The sequence below is a fragment of the Platalea leucorodia genome (genome assembly GCF_965183815.1).
Source record: "Platalea leucorodia genome assembly, chromosome: 11".
Classification (NCBI taxonomy): domain Eukaryota; kingdom Metazoa; phylum Chordata; class Aves; order Pelecaniformes; family Threskiornithidae; genus Platalea; species Platalea leucorodia.
The window spans coordinates 15,608,896-15,629,634 of NC_138833.1; the positions used below are offsets into that span (position 1 = coordinate 15,608,896).

The window sequence follows — 20,739 nt, forward strand, 5'->3', positions numbered from 1 at the left end:
ATGCAGCCTGCGGCATAGCTGGACGGCTGCTGGCCTTGGGTCCCCTGAGCTGCCACCAAACATGACAAAAGGCAGCTCTCAAAGACATCAAACCTCAGCAAACCCTTGGAAAGACTGCTTGCAAACTTAAGGCATCGCTCATACTCACTTAGAGTGCGTGAATGTAAAAATGACTTTCACTCAGTCTTATGAGTGCTCCACAGGGATAAACTGCGTAAATAAAACCTGATGACTAAGAGCCTGATACGTATCATATTCCATTTATTTTCGACCGGATGAAGTCTTCATACACTATGCTTTAATGTTGTTGCACTCTGGCAATTTCAGCATTTTGTTCCTGCAGCTGAAGTTTCCAGATGCCTTCAGAGCAGTTTCACATCTCTTTAGGAGATTAGGGGCATTTTCAGAGGAGAGTCTTGTAAAAGGATGCAACTGTTACTTTAAAATTATGCTTAAGTACTTATATTACCTGAAGAATATTACTATGCTATGAACGCAGTGACAATCATTTTAAAATGTAAAAAATGTGAAGTGCAAATTGTGGAAACACGACTGTTCTTACAGCTGTGTGCTGCCAATACATGACATATACATTTTTTACAGTTAAATATTTGGGAAATTTGTATGCAGAACTCTGAAATGTAACCAAACTCTAACAGAATCTATGCAAAATACATCTCTTGCACAAAGGTGTAACTCTTATAATTTTTTGTTTTGTGATGTTTTATGGTGATTTAAGGAATATTCTATCTAAAAACAGTTAGATCGATTGCATTGGAGTCTTCTAGTTTTGACAGTTTCAGGGGGGTTTCTACTCAGAAATACAGAAGTTGATTATATACTCTATAGATGATTGATAGCCCTGTGTAGAGCATCACCATGAGGTCCAGATACCACCTAAGACCACTTATGCTTTCAAATTTGGGTAGAAGTAGCACTTAAATAACGAGTCAGGCTTTTGTTTCTTTGCTCTCACTTCATGGCAAACATTTCACTGAAGCATCTCTACTTTTCCACCCATTCAGATATTCTGATTTCAGGAAGATTCACCCATAGAGAAGAAAGCAAACATTTAGCAAACAGCCATAAAAATCCTATTTGGGGCTGGGATGAGGGAGCAGCGCTAGCCTGCAGCTGCACCTGCATCCCCATGGACCATCGGGGTCATCGGGCGCACACCTTCCCCTCCAAGGGGATTGTCCCACTGGAATTTCACCTTCAGGAAGCAATCCCAGCCCAGCCCATTGTTTTTATCTACTTTTGCAGGCATCACTGAGCACCTGAAAAAATTTCCCTAAACACCATGATTCACGGAGAATTTAGCAGACAACAGTGCTTGTGGAAGGCGTGGTGTGCCTGTGGGATCCCCCGAACACCACACTGCCTGCAGGAAAGGGCAGCTTGAAGAGGCAGGGAAATCCGTACTGGAATATACAGGGATTCCTTAAGGCAACTAATGTCTGAAGAATTAGCTAATATTTTTAATAACAGCTGTGGAGGAGTTTTGTGAGGGTGGGGGAAGGCAGACACAGTAGTCATCATATGAACAGGGAGGGAAAAAAAACCCCAACGGTAGCTTCAGTCATCATCACCCTGCCTCCCCAAAATAGCCAAGAATAAAGCATTAACCAATACCTACAAAAATACAGAGCACATAGAAAAGGAGGTTCAACATTTTTAGTGGCTTTAGGTCAAAGCAGCTCAACGGGTGAGAGGGCAGAAGGAGGGTGACACCGGGTATATCTGTGCTTTGGGACGGTGCCCGCATTGCCTGCTAGGACAGTCTCGTGAGAGACCCGCGGGGATGGTCTAGCCCCATCTCCTCAAGACTGGCATACAGCGAGCTGGTCTTGAAGGGCAGCCAATGGCCTCCAGCTCAAAGGCTGAAAGCTCTTTGGAGAGCTGGATCACAATCCAACATACTGCATCCAAAGCTGCTCTCTTGTTTGGAATTGGGTGCAAAAGAGAAGAACAGTTACAACCTTCCAAGGAGGAAAGGGGCCACGACCCTGTGGGATGCAAGGGGAACGCATGGCAAAAGGCTCGGTTTGCTTCCAAAGAAAGTTTTACGTTTGTTAGCACAAATCTTCTGAAAGGAAGATAAAGGAGCGGGCCAGGACTACCGGGAGGTGCTGTGGACCATTGTTCATGGTGGGAAAGAAAGGCTGGAAAATAGTTCCCTTAGAGCAGGCTGAACCTGCCGTCATCACTGCCGGGCGCTTGGGGAACGGCAGATACACTTACCCTCAGACACTACCTTCTCTATCACTCGTTAAAATGCTCTCTGTATACAAATTAAACTATCAATCACTATAAACCAGGTCATCTCATCCAGGCAACTCTTCAGGCTCTTAAGCTGGGGCAAATCACAGAGCAGGCAGCTCACCTTGCTCCAGTTACCGCAGACACTCAGGATGTGTGAGGTTTGGCAAGTGTTTCTACTCTGAAAACGAGAAAATCAAGATCTGTCTGCACCACTAGCAGAGGCTGTTCTCTAGGTGGCAGCCCTTGCTCGCTGCATGTCCCTCCATCACCGCTGGACCGACGGCATCAGCCAGAGGAGACAGGAGGAGAAGGACTGCTGCCAGTTTGTTACTCACTCAGGCTTTTAATCAACTTTTCTCAGTATTACCCCAAAGAGCTCAAGTGTTACAGAAAGGTGAAGGAAGATTTCAGACTAGCTGTTTTCAGAAAGAGCCTGAAAAAGGGCTTGTGTGCCTCAGGTTCACCTGCAGCACCCCAGCTAGACCAACGGATGAACGTCCCCCCTCTTTGTACAAACTCCCAGTCTTTAATGTTCATTATTTTTCACTATTTTGGAGAATTTTGTGTGCTTTCATGCTTATCCCAGCTTCTCAAAACTCCCTCTGCCAACACCCTTGGAAAGTCTTCAGCTGGTTACAAATGTGAGCAGTCCTGATTATATCATCTTTGTTATAAAACATCTTTTTGTTACCAAAAGGCTACAGATCAAAAGGGTTTAATAAAGTACAGCAGATTCTTGCCTCTCATTACAGAGAAAGCTAAAAGCAAAACAGCGTGGCTGCAACCGTATCAGGCCTAAAGCCCCTAAGAAGATGCTGGCTGTGAGCAGGAGTCAGCGCACGGGCGCGAGGACGCGGTACCTACATCTGGCCCCTGCTGCCTCGCTGAGAGATCCATCCCGAGCACGGCACAGGGAGCTGCTTTCTTTAAACTTGAGCCTATCAATAGTATCTTGCTACTTCTCTCCAACAGTTTTAAAACTAAGTGACATTAAGCTAGGGTATATTTTCCAAGTGGGTGAGTATTAAAATTATTGTTCCAAATGGTATTTGGTGTGAAAACAATTCAATAAATGGATTTAGTAGGTGTCACTATTTGCCTAATGGCTTAGATGAACGTGCAGCCTACATAGTGGTTTGCATATGTGGATCTGGTTATTAAACCCTCGTACAGAATAAGATGGTGGTTGAACCTCTTGTCAGCACCTTCCCCTGGTCCAAATGATTCAGACAGAAGTGGGAGAAGGTAAAGGAGACAGACTGTCCTGCCCTCCCCTCTCCCACCTCCAGAGGGGAGGAGCAGAACAGACTCCCTAGAGGTACCAAGAGATACTGAAGTTTACATGGGAGAAAGTACAGAGATACCTTTGTTGGTTTTTTACATCTTTCAGCGTGCCAGTTCAGCACATTTAAACATTCATTTTAGTGACTCGTTTTAATCAACTCTACCTGAGGTTGTTGGTTGAAAACAGCTTGTAGATGCCAAAAGCTACTTGGTCTTCTAACAGCTTAGTTGGGAAATGAGGGGGCCTGGACACCAGACAACCAAGAGCAGTTTGATACTAAAATTTTGCCCCTTGAGAGGATGGTTCAGACCTTTCATTGGAGAGGTGAATTGAAGCAGGGCTAGAAAGTGCAGCCATGACAATCATTTCCCATGTGGTTGTTGCTACAAGAACCTTTCACATAGCACTGGAAAATGGAAATACCTGCTCTGCAAACTGAAGAAATTAAATGAACAATGAATAACATGGCCATGGTTTACATGCAGACTTGTATTTTCTAATAGGGACAGCCCAAAACATATCTAGACAAAGAACTTAAAACATTATCCACTCTCAAATTTTCATATGACATTTAGAAGACTATCCAAAGTGAAACGTATCCCTGACTCAACAGCAAAGATTTCCCTAATCAAATCTGGTAAAACCCATCTGCCACTTCTGCACTTCGTCAGACATTTTCTGTGAAATACCCTATCTAAAAATCAAATATAGATTTAGAATAGAAACTGGACCATATGGGAAATATTTAGTCCAGACCCTCAGCTGGCACAGGTTGACAGGGATATTTGCAAAGCTCTGTGCTGATGTGCTCCAGCTGAGAGTCTGGCTCTTCGCTAACCCTTTCCAAATAGCACTTGCCAACCGTATTTCTTCTGGCACTATAAAAGGACTTCCTTACAGCTCTCTGCTGGAGTCAGAGCTGTTATCAAGCAAACGGCACAGTGAGGCAGCACGGGCTGCACGGGCATTCCCAGGGCAGGTTACAAAACCTCCCGCTACGCTGCCAGGTGCGGTTGGCACTAGTGGTGCCGCTTAGTGATTTCTTGGTGGCCAGAAATAATTCCTCACTGAGAGCTCCCTTGATGACACTCCTTTTATCAACTGTAATATTAATTGCCACCCATCATGGCACAAATCAGACTTTTTTTCTTTAGAGCTGCATTATCTTAGGAGTTATCTAAGCCCTGGCTCTGCAATCGCTCTGGCAATTTCACTCTTCAAATAGAGTTATCTGGAAGTGAGCTCCCTCGTGTGTTTACTCTGCTCTTAGCTGATCACGTCGAGGAGAGTTGCAGTCCTCCAAAAGCCAGGGAAAACCTGGCTCCCCTCCTGCGGCCATGCCAGGGTCCCACCCTAAAGCACCCCCTGACCGCGCTGCTGTACAATGCTCCGCTGTCGTTTCAGCCCTTCTCCCCCCTCACTTACATGTTCCCACACGCATATAACACAAAGCACCTAATTACCTTTGTGAAGTGCTACATAAGGGCCCAAGTATCACTAACGAAGCGACGAACATTTCCCCTGAGAATCAGAAGCTGCAGCTGACAGCTGAGATTGAAGATTTGCACAGCACTGTCATAAAAATTAATTATGTCAGGGTAAGATCCAGCCCTCACACTTACTAATTACAATGAACAAACAACCTTTTGTTTTCTTTTCAGGTCAAAGAAAATATATTTGCCATAGAAAAGTCGTCAGTTTTGCCAGGTTGTTATACATGTCTGTGCACCCACATGCCTGCCCAAGTCACGCTGTAGAGATGTAGATGATTGATTAGGTCCTATGGGCTCCACCTTTGGCTGATATTAGCTCCAGAGGTGCTGATATCTTTAAACTGCAATAATTTACAGCAATATAGGATACAGTCTCATCTGATGGGAAACAACCAGATCCATGTCTGTGTTACTACAAGTAGAATAACTTCCTCAGATATTAGTACGTTCTTTTACAATATCTCGTATATCATTAGTGCCCTTGCACATTGCTCTTGCTTGCATTGAAGTGTTGCTCTGGAGTTAGAGGCTCTAGGAAGTTTACCAGAACGTTAATCATAAATGTTTCTCAAATCAGATACGCCACTAATTCGACCGCTCAAGCTGTTGTTGCTTTCCTATTTTAATGATTTATGAATGAGATAAGAGAGTAGTCATATCCTGCACTTACCCAACTTCTCTATATAAGCGTGCTTAGTATCTACCAAGAGAGACGAGCTTAAATTCAAAGCCCATTTCAGATAAAAAGAGTCGAGCTCCCAAATATAACACCTTCAAAATGCATCTTCACTTGTTGTTGCTACTGTTTAGCTCTGGGGTATCCAGTTACTTTCTGCCTCTGAAGAAAATGCTGCATCTGCAGAACACGTCTATAATCGACGAAATGCTTTGCTTACTTGAAGCTGAAAAAGGGCACATTAAGGTAAATAATTTTCCACTTCCCCCACCCCAGATTTGCATTTTGAGATGATTTCCAATTTGTAACTAACGTATTTCTGTCGTTTTCAGGAGCACTTCATCAAACCGCTGCACATAAAGGTAAAAAGCTGTTGTTTCCTATATAGTTATAATAGTTGTGAAGAATGTACTTATAACATGACTTCTTAAAAGAAGGCATAAAAAGGAAATCAGATAAAAGAAGTTAAGATTTCCAGAGAAAAATAACAGTTGGTATATTCAATATGATTTATCAACAGTTCTTCTGAGAAAGAAAAGCTTTCTGCTTGTAAACTAGAACACTATTTGCTTTCCCTTTTTTTCCTAGAACGAAAGTTGCGCACATTGTAACGCCAAAACATTTATTGACGAACTAAAAAAGATACCCCCATGTAAGTGTATCAGGAAAGTTGAAAAAGATATGGAAAAATTAGAAAGAGACTGTTCCATTTTGAAGGTAAGCTTTTACTACTTATTTGATTTGAGTTTCAAATTCTTTTGGTAGTTATCCATTTATCCATGTTTTTTACACCTGTTCAAATGCCTGCTAGCTCACTCAGACCCATGCCAAGCAATCCAGCAGCTGGAAAGCCACGGCCCCTTCTCCAGCTGGGCAACGCTGCTGCAGTCACTGGACTGCACCAACGCCTTCACCTTCATTTTTGCGTAGGATGGAGGATAAGACATGATTCTTTAATTGAATCTATAGATATGCTGAAAAAATATAAGGAGCTGTCATTATGATTTAAAAGAAACCACCAAGCTTCCCTGAAAGTTCATTTCCCCAAAGAAACATCAGTGGAAGCTGTTCAGCAAGACTTCACCTGTCACCTAACTTCTTGCTCACTTTTTGGTAAATTCTAATTCAAAGTTTTGAGATTTGTTAGCAAAGAAAGAAGTTGTTCCTCCTTTTTAATTTTGGACCAGCTGCAGCCTCAAGGAAGGGTCTTGAAGTCTGTCTATCATGCACAAATTCATTCTTATATGGACTATATTAATATAATTCATTTAGACCCATGAATGATTGGGGTAATCATTCACTTCATTATCCAGTAATGAAGATTATTTATCAGGTGCAATTAATAATGACCTGTACAGCTTATCCTTCAGGAAGAACAAGGCAATTAATAGCAGAAAAGATACAGATCAGGAATACTACAGAGAAAGGAATCTGCCTTTTGAATACAAAAGAGAGAAAGACAGAAAAAATAAGGGAATAGAAAATGGGGTTTGCATGTGTTCTGCCAGTGGCTGTACTTGCAGCAATGACTGTGCTTAGACATTTCCCTTGAACAGAGAAGCAGGCTTTAGGGAGAAAACCAGATTTGCATCAATTTGCTAATTACTGCAGGCTGCAGAAGAAACCACGTCTACAATCTGTCACCTAACCAAATGCATGCTGAGCTCCCCGCTACTGCAACTGGAGCCTCTTCTGCTCAGCGCTAAGAACGAGCGTGGTGTGATGTTGCTGGGATCCCACAGTGCATCCCGCACTCCCTCTCTGTCCCCAGGATTTGGATATTATGACAGAAATGTTTTGACCTGACTTTCCTTCTTCCAGTTTGGCAGATAACTCCCCCGCCCCAAAAAACAGCCCAGAAAAATCTGCAGTACCATGAAAGTCAAAGACAAATAGCAAGATCTTATTTGACTAATGATTTGTAAGAATTGGGTGAAATGGTTTGGGGCTGGTGAAGGGCAGCTAGCTGGCTTCATCCGCCATCCCAGTGAGCTGAGGAAGCTGTGGAGAATGTGCAGCATTTGGGTGGAATTCCTCCGTAACTCATGTATCAGTATTTACTCTTTTCTCTCAGAAATCATCATGTAATGACAAAAGCTGCTCAAAAATAGAAGAAACAGATTTCTCAGAATTTAAAGAGAGTCTGGAAGAATTCTTGAAATGGGTCAACCAGAAGGAGTTGTGCAGGAAGATCATGACAAGTGAGTCGGCTTTGTATCCAGATGGCAAATGCATCTGCCCTCACCCGTGGAAATACGGCAAAGGCTTGCTCTAGGGAAGAGCCTGCTGGGCAGCGAGGAGGGTGGGTGGGAAGCGGGGGAAGAAATGGCTGTTGCAAATCAGAGTCTTGTCTAAGTGTTAATGCAAGTAAGTGAATTAAAACTGTACACAGCAATTAAAACCTTATGTAACAAGCATGGCTAAGTATCGTCATTTATGTCACGCACGGTTATTGAATATGAAATGTTGTTATGTCACCAGAGATACATAGTAAGGCTTGAAGTTTGTGGGTTTTTTGTATGAAGGGCAAGAAAACCCAACCCTGAACCCACAGACCATGAGACCATTCAAATGCTTTGGGGACTGGGGTCAGGAAAGGGTTTCTGCAGGGTGGCTCGAGGGTCAGGACGTTCAGTGGGGATTTATGGGACCCAGCACAACCCTGCAGAGCAACCCCCGGGGAGGGAAGAGACAGGACACCCACCATTCTCACCATCGGCTTTAACCCCCCAGCACTAAAATCATTGCTTTTCATTTCTACTGGTTTACGATGAGCTTTGACGTAAGCCTGACCAAATACATGTTGAGGTTTCATGTGCCCGCCACTTCGGTCGCAGCATCTTCTCCCAGCAAAATGAATAGGTTTTGCTTTGAATTTTTCAGATTTTTTCAGTATACAGCATTTATACAGTTTATGACTAGATCCAAACTGATACTGAATCACATGCTTTAAAAAAGATGGAGCGTAATATTTCTTGCATGAGACCTCGCATACCTCTGCGTAAATCAGTACAAACCAAGTGCCAGATGCCGCTTTTCTGATACATATTTTTATCTTTGCAAAACAGTCAAGTCTTAGGCAGAGACATAAAAAGGAAAAAGTTCTATAAGAAATGCAAACTAGTGGTTAAGAGCAATTCTGGTCATAGCAATACCAGTACTCCCAGTCTGCAATAACAATACCAAGGTATCAGACATAAGAGGTCACGGATGATGGGTCTCCCAAGGGTTGCTTGCCTGACGCCTGTTTCCATGCATACAGGCAGCAGCGATATAGTGGGATACGCAGGCACCACAGATTTCAAGGGTTCTGTCCTCAAGACTTAGAGAAGATGGGGGAACCCAGACCCCTGACGTCTCTAAATACAGACAGAAAGATAGTTTGCCATAAAAGTGAGCCAAAAGACAATTGTCATGTACCATCATGAATCTAGCTGGTATCAGTTAAAAATCCATAGTTCTTCCAAGCCCAGCAAAAGGCTGAGACAGGAATTTGAAACTAGTGTGATAAAACATGATGGAGTCATCAAATGGTCTTCTAACTTAGAAATACTGCAGATACCTGTTTGCAAGATAAATCTTATCTTGGTGCTTAGACCTTTGCTGCCACTGAACACGCTTCACCACTCGTACTCACAGCCTACTTAGCACCTATGGGTTCTGGACAAGGATTTGTGCTGAAGTCACCAACAATCATGGAAATCACTTGTCATGAAAGTAGGATTTATCACACATATAAAACCAGGTATAATTCATATATACACACAAACCAGAAGGTTTGCACCATTTCTCGTAATGCCTTAATCACTAACCAATACTCAGTCTAGAGCGGGCTGTCAGAACTGATTTTTGCAGCTGACTAAAATGTGGTAAGACGGAAAAAGAGACACAGCATTTATAAGTCCCGTGGAGAAAAAAACTGTCCTGTTTTCATGCTTCACTCCAAATATCAATAGTTTTCTAGCATGCTCAGAAGGCCCCAAACCATCAGGCATCTCCAGGTTAAAAGAGCAGCAGAGATGGGGTGGTACAGGTCTCAGTTTAGCTGTCTGCATCTTTCTGCACCCCATGCAAGATGAGCGCTTTGGAAATACCCACATCCCAGTGATCTTTGCAAATTGAAATGAAATAATAAATTGACAAAGCTCAAAGCCTCTCTAAACATTTGAAGTACCAACATGATTTGAATTGCAGCAGGGTTCTGAAGTGCCATATTCCAACAACCAGGTAAAGGATGAGTTTCTGTGGTTGCGCATGAAAGGATGTGACCTACCCAAAGAAACAAACCTGCTGAATTACTCTACTTGAATTATGCACAGCACATACAGTAAATGCAACCAACTACCAACCTTCCACTCAGAGCAGCTGCTGAGTAATACCTGAATTTGCTCATATACTCAGTTCCACCTCACCTTCCAGAAGACTTTAAAAAGCACCAGGCTTAAAACAAACCACTTTTAAACTGGCTATCTTCCAATATTTTTCATTCTTGAAGCCACTGTTTAATGTAACTTATCTGTAATTTTACCTTAGTCCCAGGGTTTTACTTGAGGGGATGCAGCTCCATCACCTGCCCAGCCCAGCCATTTCAAAGAACAATTCAGTTTAAAAACCAGAAAGCAATTCAAGAGCACTTAGTTTAGCTTTGCAAACCCTAGAGATGAACAAAAGTGGTCCTGTCTAACCCTATGAGAAAAAACAGATCAAACCACAAAATTTTCTGGAGCTGGCCTGTCCAAACACACACCTTAAGGGCTGATCAGTATTCGCAGAATCTCACAAAACCGGAGACAACTACACCAGTCAGTGTATGAACTGGGGTGGTTGACAGAAGAGTAATGTTATCATCAGAAAGACATTTATTCTGCAGGAGTCCATGATTTTAAGGAGTTCTTCATGGAAAATGTCTTTTTATTACCTCCTGTGGTTGGGTTTGCTGAGATACGTTTGGGTTTTTCTGCTGAGCGCCGAGCCTGCACCAGCAGCTCCTCCAAGGTATTAATTTTAATGTAATTGAATTTAACTTTTAAAATTCTGAACATGATGCTTGGGTTCGGAAACTGTGGTATCTCATTGACTTGATCAGAAAGTCCTGTAGCACCCCCAGCATGATTCACATTCGTTATTTTAAGTTCCTAAAGAGGGGAAAAAAACCCAACTACCTACTCTCACTCCTACTGTACCCACTCTTAACTCTAGGTCGTTACCCCTGTGTGGCTATTTACTTTTCAATACACCTACTTGCAGAACTTGCATCAAACAAATGCAGAAAAGGAAACCAACTCAGAATCAAATCTTGACCATTCAAATTAGGCAGGTAGTGGCACTTCCCTCACCAACTTTATGTATGCATTTATTTTGAATGTACAGCATTTCCCATATGTGTTTCCTGTACACACACGTTTTCCTTTCACAGCAGCAAGTAAGGCCAGGCCACCTCTGCCAGCACTGGCAGGACCTAAGATAAGTCCAGATCATGATAGTCAACGTTTGTTTACCCAGTTGTCTTCCCCCACGATCTCAAATTATTTGTGTAATAAAAAATACTATCTCTTTCTGAAAACTGGGCCTTAGTTTTGCTTTTAGACCACCATGGCTACAGTGCACAGAAGAGCTCCCCCACTCTGGATAGGGAAAATTGAATCCCAGCTGATTACACAAGGCTTGCTTATAGATAAAACACTCAATAACTTAACCTCAACTTGCAAACTAATAAGATACTTGTCAGAATTGCAAAGGAGAAATGTAAGGTGATCTCTCCACTTACTTGCAAACAGTTTCACATTCTGTTTCATCACCACTTTCTTTCCAGAGGTTTCCAGATCACATGCGAGAAGTTTCCATTACTCAAATGGAAGCCCCGCTGATATCCCCTACTACCCCCCATTTGCCATGCTGTGGTACACTGGTTTGGGGTCCCGGGGGAACAGGACATACTGTCACACACCCCCCAGCTCCAACACGCTCATCGGGTGCCTGCGGACAGCAGAGCATTGACCCGGCACTTCCCTCCCTGTCCACACGCAGCCAGCCGCTGCCTTGCATTGCCAACCCTTACAAGCACGAGCAAAGCAACAGCAGCTGAAACGAGACTGGAATATCATATTCAGAAAACATCGCAGGAGGTTTTAACTGGAAACAAACAACATCACAAGTTTCTGTTCTGATAGATGAATCAGAATTTGGGTGCAAATTATAAATCAATCTTCAGTTCCTGCACTTCCAATGCTTGCTGGATGAACATCGCAAAACATGGCAACTAGCAGGACAACTGGGCCTTCCTTTACTTTAAGCTTTCTCACATCGCCTCAAAAGATCAGGTAAATGATAACCAGGTAAGAAAGACTTCCTCTGAGCCTGCCCATAGTTTGTGCCAGTTAAACTGCACAGCTCACGTATGGGGTAACGGGAAGGTTTGCAACAGCTTCACCGTTCCCGATGCTGGGGCGGAGATGGCCATGTCCTACAAGGCTCAAGTCATCCACAAACTCCTCAAGATCAAAGCCATACTCAGCTACTCCTCATGCTTCTACAGGGTGAAACAACCAAGCAAAACTTAGCAAATAAGCAAAAAATTAATACTACCACAGTGCCTCGGCATCTTTTAAGACATCAGAGTATGTATCATGATAAAACAACAAAAGCTGGGCAAAGTCTTTAAAAATAAAGACTCTGATGCAACTTATATTTAATGTCAATGCTTCTACAGAAAAAGGAAGAGGCATAATTTAGGATGATTATTGATACCATTCAGCAATCTGAAATTGCTTGTCGAAGCCTCCTGCTCTCGGTTATATGAGAGAGAAGACTCGCACAAGTCTAGCCCACAGGATTTGACCCAAAGGAAACACAGTCAGATAACTTCAACATGTAAATTATTTCTTCCCATGACTTTATCAAAGAGTGGGGAAATACAACAAACACTGAGGTTACAGTACCTGTTTATCATAGCTGAAATATTTAAGCTGTTTTCTTTTTTTTTTTTTTTTTTTTTTTTTAAAAGATACACAGAGCTGTTAGCCACATCCTTGAGTCACAAATGCCATGAGCTGTAGTGGACAAAGAATATATTCTTATTAAAAGAAGCCAAACCCTTCTCTAAAAATAATAGCACTAACTGCGGGACAGAATGGAAAAATAATTTTAAAATACCATATTAAAAAAAAAGTCAGTGGAAGAAACGGCAAGTATTAAATAATTCATTTGAGCTAACGGCCCATCAGTAATCCATAGACTAGAAGTACGGTTACCATCAACAGTAACCTCACGTAAAAGGTATAAAAGAATTTATTTCCCAAAGCCTTGAGATCTACAGAAACCCAATCTAATTCTGGTCAGAAACAGTCCTGAATCAACCCCAATTCTCTACAAACACTTTCTTAAGTTATTTGAATCTTCATCCAGACTTTGAGGTTTTTTAAGTACAATGCTCTGAGTATTCTCAAAGGCAATGGGAAAAAAAAAAAAAAGAAATCTGGATCTGATATTCTTGGCAGCAGCACAATCTTCATTCTAACAACTTCCCCAAGTACTGGGCTCTCATGTCTTGAAGCATATTTTATCTGTGATACACTTCACATGCAAGGTTTTTTAATTTTTATTCCTTGCAATTAAATGTTCCTACTCTGTCCTCACGACAGGGTCTAAACTTTTGGTGGAGAACAGAACTCAGCAACAACCTCCTCGACTGAGTGCAGTTTGAACCACCTACCATGAGCAAACAAATAAAACAGAAATAACGGGAAAGTCCCGTCCCTGCCTCCTTCCCCCTCAGCTATCTGTAAAAGCATCATCTGCGTTATCTCTCCGACCTGGGCTGCCAGCAATCCCCCTCTCCGATAAGCACGAGGCCCATCCTACCGAACTTGCTGCTAAGTCAGCACTAACCCACACCTTCGGACGCAGGTAACTTCCATCCACTCCCAATAAATCCAGACACATTATCCTTGAAAAGCCACAGTCCCCACAGCACCTGCTTGCAATTTCAAACGTATCAAAATAATGGTTGCTCTTCCTCAGTTTAAATATTACCTTCAAGAAGTTGCACATTTCAAATAAATTGTGAAAAAATTCAACAGCTAGAGCCACAGGTGCAAATCGTTTTCCCAGTGGCCACGCGGCTACTGGATCTATCTAGCAATCTCCAAATTATATCATGGAAATAAGCTTACCGTTTTGCTTCAGTTTTGTTGACAAGATGCCACACAGAACAGAGTCACTTGTGATCATTTACTTAAAAACACAGCCTATGCTGGGAGAGGTTTAAAAAGTATTTTAGCTTTTGAGAAGTTATAAAGGAAGGCTTATTAGCTAGAAAATAAAAAAAAAAAGAAAGAGGTGTGATACACAGAGAGACCTCCCTCAGATAGAAGCATGAGATAAGGTTGTGGTTGAAGAGCAGCAGGAGCTGAGAGCACAGGCAGTGGTCATTGCTGTGCCTCAGCTTCCTGTGCCGTCCAGTCTTCATTCCCGGAAAAGTGTCATAAAATGAAATTAAAATGAACTTACTTCAGTTTCTGAGATGAATGCAGTGCTGCTGAAAGGTTGGGGATGGATAACCCTGGATGAGGAATTCTGCATCCCAGGGATGGGTCCTGCCTTCCACCCCCTTCCCAAACCACGCTGCCGCGCCCACCTGGTCCTCGTCCTCCGCCGGGCTGCTGACACAGGGGAGGGGTTGGTCCTGTAGCATCAGGTCTGGTCTGCAGACTGGCAATCCAGCAGAATGTATAATGCAATTTCCAGAAGTTCAAATGAGTTTTCAGTTCTGCGATCTTGCCAGGATTCAAATCAATCATCAGAAACATCCTTTATCCAGTTGTTACTCACTGAGCTTCTTGGTTCTGCAGAACAGCTCTTCTGCTTCTGCAGCTTTCCAGTTACAATAGCATCTCTTTATTTAAAATGCATTAAAATGCAATGTTAGGTACTGACTATTTGCACAATAGTCAGTATTATTTATTTGCAAAGCTGTTTAGTTGATGAATTTAATAGTGCAGCACATTGGGCAATTACACATCTACAAGCAATGCACAGCATGTGAAAAGCTTTGCTCATGACTGACACTCGCAGAAGCAAGGGCTGCTCTACCATAACACACCGCTACTCTAAGACACGGTTTTAACAAGCATTGTAGCTGGTTCCAAGTTTCTGCAAGCACTGTTTTGCAGCTGGCACAGATCTCTTTTACACTAACAAAACAATAGCTCTTGATAGTAAAATCCCATTTTAATTTCCACTCCATTTTAATGGAATTTTAGTATCAATTTCTACATGTAAATCTCAGCCAGGCTTAGAAATTCAGCTGCAGGCCTGCAGCAAACAGCAGGAGTGCAGCTGCTGGGAAAGGGCAGGACTAAGCCCCTGGAAAAGAGCGGAGTTTCCTCTGCCACGGCCTCGGCAGCCCCACAGAAATCTCCTACACCATCCGCCGTCCCTTTGCCCTGGCTGCACGGGGCCACCTTGCCTCTTAACGATTGAGTTTTGTCAGAAGCGTGAAGCAGCATTTTGTTGGTAACAAGCCAACGCAACTGCAAGGTCCTCGTTGCCCCTGTATTCCAGGAACACCGAAACCAGGCAGGGCTTAAGGTCAGCGATGCTCTCAGGGGAAAACGTTAAAAGTCAGACTGGGATCTGTCTTGTTTTGATGTGCTGAACGACGCAGGTTTCAGGTGTGTTTCCACCGTAGGATGGCTCAGATCACACCCCACAGCCTTTCCAGCTCAGGGCAATCCTACTGTGAGTTATAAAAGCTGCTAGAAGTGGGCAAAATGTCTTATCTTTACTACAGGTAACGTGCCAAGGAGACAAGGTCATATCTATTCCTCCCCCCTCCAAAAGGATATTGCATCAACTTACCATGTAGGCAGAGCGTAATTATTGGATGCTTTGGCTTGTCCTATGGAAAACATTTGTTCTGCTGTGCAAGTCACAACTGTCACCGTGTCCTTTTACCCTGGCCGTGGCTCACGGGCACCACGGCACATTGACCCGCTGCTCCCACTCCCGAGCACTGCACTGGCCCCGCAAAGGCAGTTAAGGGATGAGCATCAGGCACAGGTAAGAAGTCAGGATTTTAGTAACAAGGAATGCGTTTTTAATGAAACTTGGTGTATTTTAAAGTTTTTTTGTTGTTGTTAAATAAAAGTACTTTAAATAAAGGAAAGCTGGTTTCTAGGAAGCAGTTCAGCCCTGATGGGGTCAGGCAGTTGGACTAGATGATTGCCGCAGGTCCCTTCCAACTGAACTATTTTATTAATTCCTCCCTCCCAAGCACTGAATGCTCTTTCTCACATTATTTGAGCTGCAATCTGCAGCCAATGCTCCGGCCAACATCTCACCCAGCTGGATGCAATCAGCCTCGCCACTCCCTGCAAGGCTTTTGAGCAGTGCTTGTGTTTACGTGGCACCCCAACACAGGTCGGTGGCACTTGTGCTTACAGAGGGCCCCGAGAAGGGGACATCCCACGGGCAAGGCTTGCTTCAAAGCTGGCTGCAGTCAAACCTGGGCAAAGGGAAGTGTTTGACAGTGCTGGCTTTGAAGAATTTCCCAAATTAAAATTTCCCAAAGAATTAAACCCAAATTGCAAACTGGTTGTGACTTTACATACAGAAGATAGATGGGTCAAGTGTTCAGCTAACAGGGGTTGTTACTTTATGTATTAACAGCCCAGGAAGTTTTTCTTATGACACTAGCATGGTTGGATAAATCCTTATTTTGAGCAAAGAGATTTCTTGGCCATCTATGCGCTCTAAGACACATGAGGGATTTGATCTGGCAAATATTTAGAAGAAAAGTGGACTCAGCACAGCACTGCTGGGGTAACTCTGGGCGCATTTACAGGACTGAGCCTCTGACTCCTTCCAAACGGTGCGGTGAAGCTGCTCAGCCCCTCTGGGCTGGGTGCTGGGTCACAGGAGTTATCGAACCCCCCAATCGTTCTGTTTGCACACTCGGCTCCGCACACCTGGATCCCGATACCGAGAAACACTGAGTTTTCCCACCTTTAACTGATATGGCTGGGAGATGCGGTTGCCTATATCTGTATATCAAGCCCAAGACCTGTGCTGGGGCGTTTCTTAGACAACATATGGTGCCTATTGGTGGTTGTTGTGAACAACCACATCTCACGTTGACCTGCCTTCAGGCAATATTTCTTAGAGACAAAAAGCTTCCTCACCCGTTTTATCTGTTTTCAGCTCTTGCGATAATTTTTGTGCTAGTTCAGTAAAAACCAGACAGCTATCACTGAATAGCCGTGGAAATGGAGGAAATGATTTATTCACAGGTTAGGTAGAACATTATGCACTTGTTCACCCCAGCCTGATGGTGTCATTTCTCATCCAACAGAGGGAAGGGTATTTTATAAGTTATTTGCTGTTTCCTACAGCTTCTCTATCGCAAGGAAGGGTTGGATTCAGCCCATCCTGTGGTGTTGACTCCAGCGAGAGCTGGGAGTTGTCTGCTCTGCTGGAAGCTGCTCAGAGGCCCCTGGGAGGCACCAGCTGCCGTAGCTGGGTCGCAAGCCTGCGACAAGGGAGCGAGCGATGGCAGAGCTGACGCCTCCTGTGATGGGGATGTTCCATTGCTCCCAGAAACGCAATGGGAGCGAGCCCTGCCATTCAAGTCAGGAGCTCTGCCCCCATCTCAGCCTTGAATCCATGCCTTGACTCTGAAGCCAATGCGCTGGCTCCAGGACTTGTTGCCCAGACTCCTCTGTAGCCAAGAGAGAGGCAGACATTGCCAGGACATGGCCACCTCCAATGGCAGACGCACACCCGCCCCATGCCCAGCAGTGCCCGCTTTCCTCCTCTGGCTGTAAGGAGGCAGTGGGCCCTAGGTGAGACGATTCCCCCCCGGCAGCATCCCACCAGGCTGGCACAAGCCAGGCAGTGCTGGAAAGGGAAGCCATACCTCGTACTAAAATAACCAGGAGAGCTGAGGGAAGAGGAGAACGCCCAGGAGCACCAGCCCTGCTCCAGGCAGCAGGGAGTGGGGTTCAACAGGCTTGGGGTTTTAAAATCCAGCCTCCCAATTGAGTATAAGACATGCTTCTGACTTTCTGAACTTGGCGCTGCTGTTTCTGAAAGACATGAAAGTGCAACCACAGACAGAGCAGTGCCTTGGCAGGAGCTGAATGTCAAGTGTGAAAAAAGAGGCACTGATTGCAAGATGGTTAGTAAGCAGCTTCTGATCTGTGTGAAGCTTCAAGTTTGTGGTTTCCCAGGTATGAGCTAAAAATGGCTTTTAATCATTAAATCATTTCCTCCTAATTGTTCTCCAGTTCTTTTATTGACCAACAAAGGCAAAACTTCATCATGCAAACACTTATGCAAACCTTGGATCTGCTCATCGGTTTGGCAAGTTCACAAGGGTTTGCAGGGTAAGGACTGAATAGGACAAAAATAACATGGATTCCCAACAAGAGAAATCCCACTGCTGAAGGCACTGGGGTGGGCTTGTGTCCCAGTGTTTCAGAGAGCATCTGGTAAGAACTGGGTACAGTTTGATTCCTGATGCTGGTGCACTGCAAAGGCCAGCATCATTCCACTTGAATGGCCTGGCTGCATATTTTGGGTAAGCTGGGCGTGCAAATACCTTGAACACCACCTCTGTTTGTCAAGGCTGTGTCTTACAGCTCCCCCCTTCTGTGTTTCAACCGAGAAGGGAAATGCTGCTGTCAGGCCCTGGATTTCTTGTTTTTATTTGCAGAATCAGTGTCATAATTTAAACGCTTTCTCTCCCCCTGCTTTTGCAAGCGGCTCACTAAATCGCTAGAAACAAAATCGGCTGTAGTAGCTCGGAGCCCAAGAGGGGACAAGCACAACCGGCGCTGGCAGCAGCCGTTGAGGCCGGCACAGGCAATGGGGAACGGAGAGTCGGGTGAGCACGTGCCGACTTATTCTCCTAACTGAATAATTGCAGAACCAAAGGTCTGGTACTCACAGGGGTGATTCTCCGTGACGCTTTCACTTGCTTTTGGACAGCTATTCAGCTACGAACATTTTTACTCATCTTACTTGTTTAAAAAAAAAAAAAAAAAAGATTTGACAGTAAGATCTAGTGGCTCGAAGCAGAAGTCTATCTCACAGAAGCAGACCATCCCCACATCGTCAGTTAATGCTGCTCTTGCACTCCTCAAGTCTCCCAGCGAGCTGTTAAAGGATTAACCGCGCTGTTGCGCACCTGGTACCGCTCCTGCCACCGACCCCTGCCGTCACCCTGTTGCTCATTAGATGCAGCTGGGGACCAGCATGCTGCCCCAGCCTTTGGTTTTGCTGTCTGTGGCTATCGGGTCAAATCAAAACTAATAAGGATGGAAATATTACTCTGAACTCATGTAAAAGCACCCGCTGGCACCAGCTCCCTCCCCGGGAAGTGCCGGCGAGGGGTGCCCGGTCAGTCCCCAGCAGCCCAGGGGCTGCACACGCACGGCGTGCTGCTCTTAGCTTACCCAGGGCTATAAGACGCGGCTCTGCTCTACTCGCCAAGGAGGCAGGTGGGGCGAGCACAGCCTACAGCCTTCGGCTGATGTCCTCCACCCTTAAATGCACCCAAAGTTGTACAAATGCTTCTTGTGTACCACTTCGAAATCAACTACAGCTTGCCATTTCCTCTTTCCTGTGAGTAAAACCATGCTAGTTATCTAGAAAATCCAAGTTATCATTTACTCAGAGCAAAACACACAGATGAAAAACCACAGCGATACAACCTGTACAAAGCTTCTGACTAAAAGTGCCGGGGGCCCCGGCTGCTTTTCTCTCACGGGCAATGCAGTCGCCAGTGAGCTCTTCCGGGAAGGAGCATTCAAAGATGGGAGCACGTAACAATTTAGATGCTCCAGTCTTACTCAGTTACAATTCTGAGTCATTGAGCAATCTGAATTTCTATGCAACATGTTAATGCAGAAATGATTTCTTTTTAATGATTGACATGATGTATAAAGTCTTTCTTGCTTGAATACGACATAGTAGGACATTTCCACCCAGCGACAGTGCCCAAAAGCATATCAGACCACGCTGCCGTACCTGGATGGCTCTTCTCTACATACGCAGTGTCCCTGAGCTCCCCTGTATCCTCCCAGTCCCCAGGGATGGCAAGTAAAACTCTACTGGATGTGAATTATACTAAAACTATGTTAAACAGATAGGTAGCAAGATACGGCCTTTCAAATATAACGTTTTCCACAGAGAGACAGATATTTCATTCTGAGCTGAGCAGACTCAGTTAAACAGAAACTATTGCTATTGTTAAAAGACCTGGTCAAATAAGAAAAGGTTTCGAGCCTTTGTACCAATGCTTTCTCAGCCTCTCCTTATTTACAGGAGCAATTCTCATTAACGTTCTTAAAAATTTTTTTCAGATAAATCCAACAGGTGCTTGTGCCCCATTGATGCACTCTGTTGCTTATTTGGCGTCCATAATGTTGCCCCAAATGAGAGTAAAATGCAGACTTTCATCCGTGCTGTTTGCATGTGAAAGCTGACGATCTTACGGAGGTCTCCCCCGCAGCAGGAGCATGAGATCTCTTCCTGCCGGGGACGCGAAGCCGCCTCGCAGCTCCCCGGGGCGAGCTCCCACCCACGCAGCCCCCCGCCTTTCTGCCCTCCTCTGCTCACAGCCCCAAACGCCAAAAATACTCTGGCAATGCACTTACACACAGGAGAGCCCGCGGCCCGTCGCCTCTGGCAGCCTTCCTCCTTAGGGTGCCTTTTCAAACCATGGAAAAGCAGCTCGGCTGCGTCTTCGGCAGCTTTGGGAGCGAGCATGGGGAAGGTGCATGGCCGGGGGCACAGGGCAGCCCGCCCAACTGCCTGCAGGACTCAGCATCCCACGGGAACAGCGAACCCAACGCCTGCACCTTCGACAAAAAAACATGAACTGTGATGGCCATTGGGAGACATCAGCAGCGATGTTGCTCCTGCTGACTCGCTGCTCTGCTCAGCTGCGCCCTGTGCTATACGAGACCAGTTCCCTTAATGTCCGCGTCCTCTGCGCTGAGCACCAGCCCTCCCAGACC

The 20,739-nt window shown here is 44.6% G+C and overlaps 1 protein-coding gene across 1 annotated transcript; it reads left to right on the forward strand.

Annotated features, from left to right (window-relative positions):
- Window positions 1–5,899: 5,899 nt before the first annotated feature.
- LOC309596222 (uncharacterized protein) lies at window positions 5,900–7,994 on the forward strand (the record flags this gene model as incomplete). The annotated part of the gene is made up of 4 exons (XM_082324064.1): window positions 5,900–5,965; window positions 6,052–6,081; window positions 6,308–6,436; window positions 7,794–7,994. Exons 1-4 carry the CDS (start codon window positions 5,927–5,929, stop codon window positions 7,992–7,994), a joined length of 399 nt encoding a protein of 132 aa, XP_082180190.1. The 5' UTR covers window positions 5,900–5,926.
- Window positions 7,995–20,739: the final 12,745 nt, after the last annotated feature.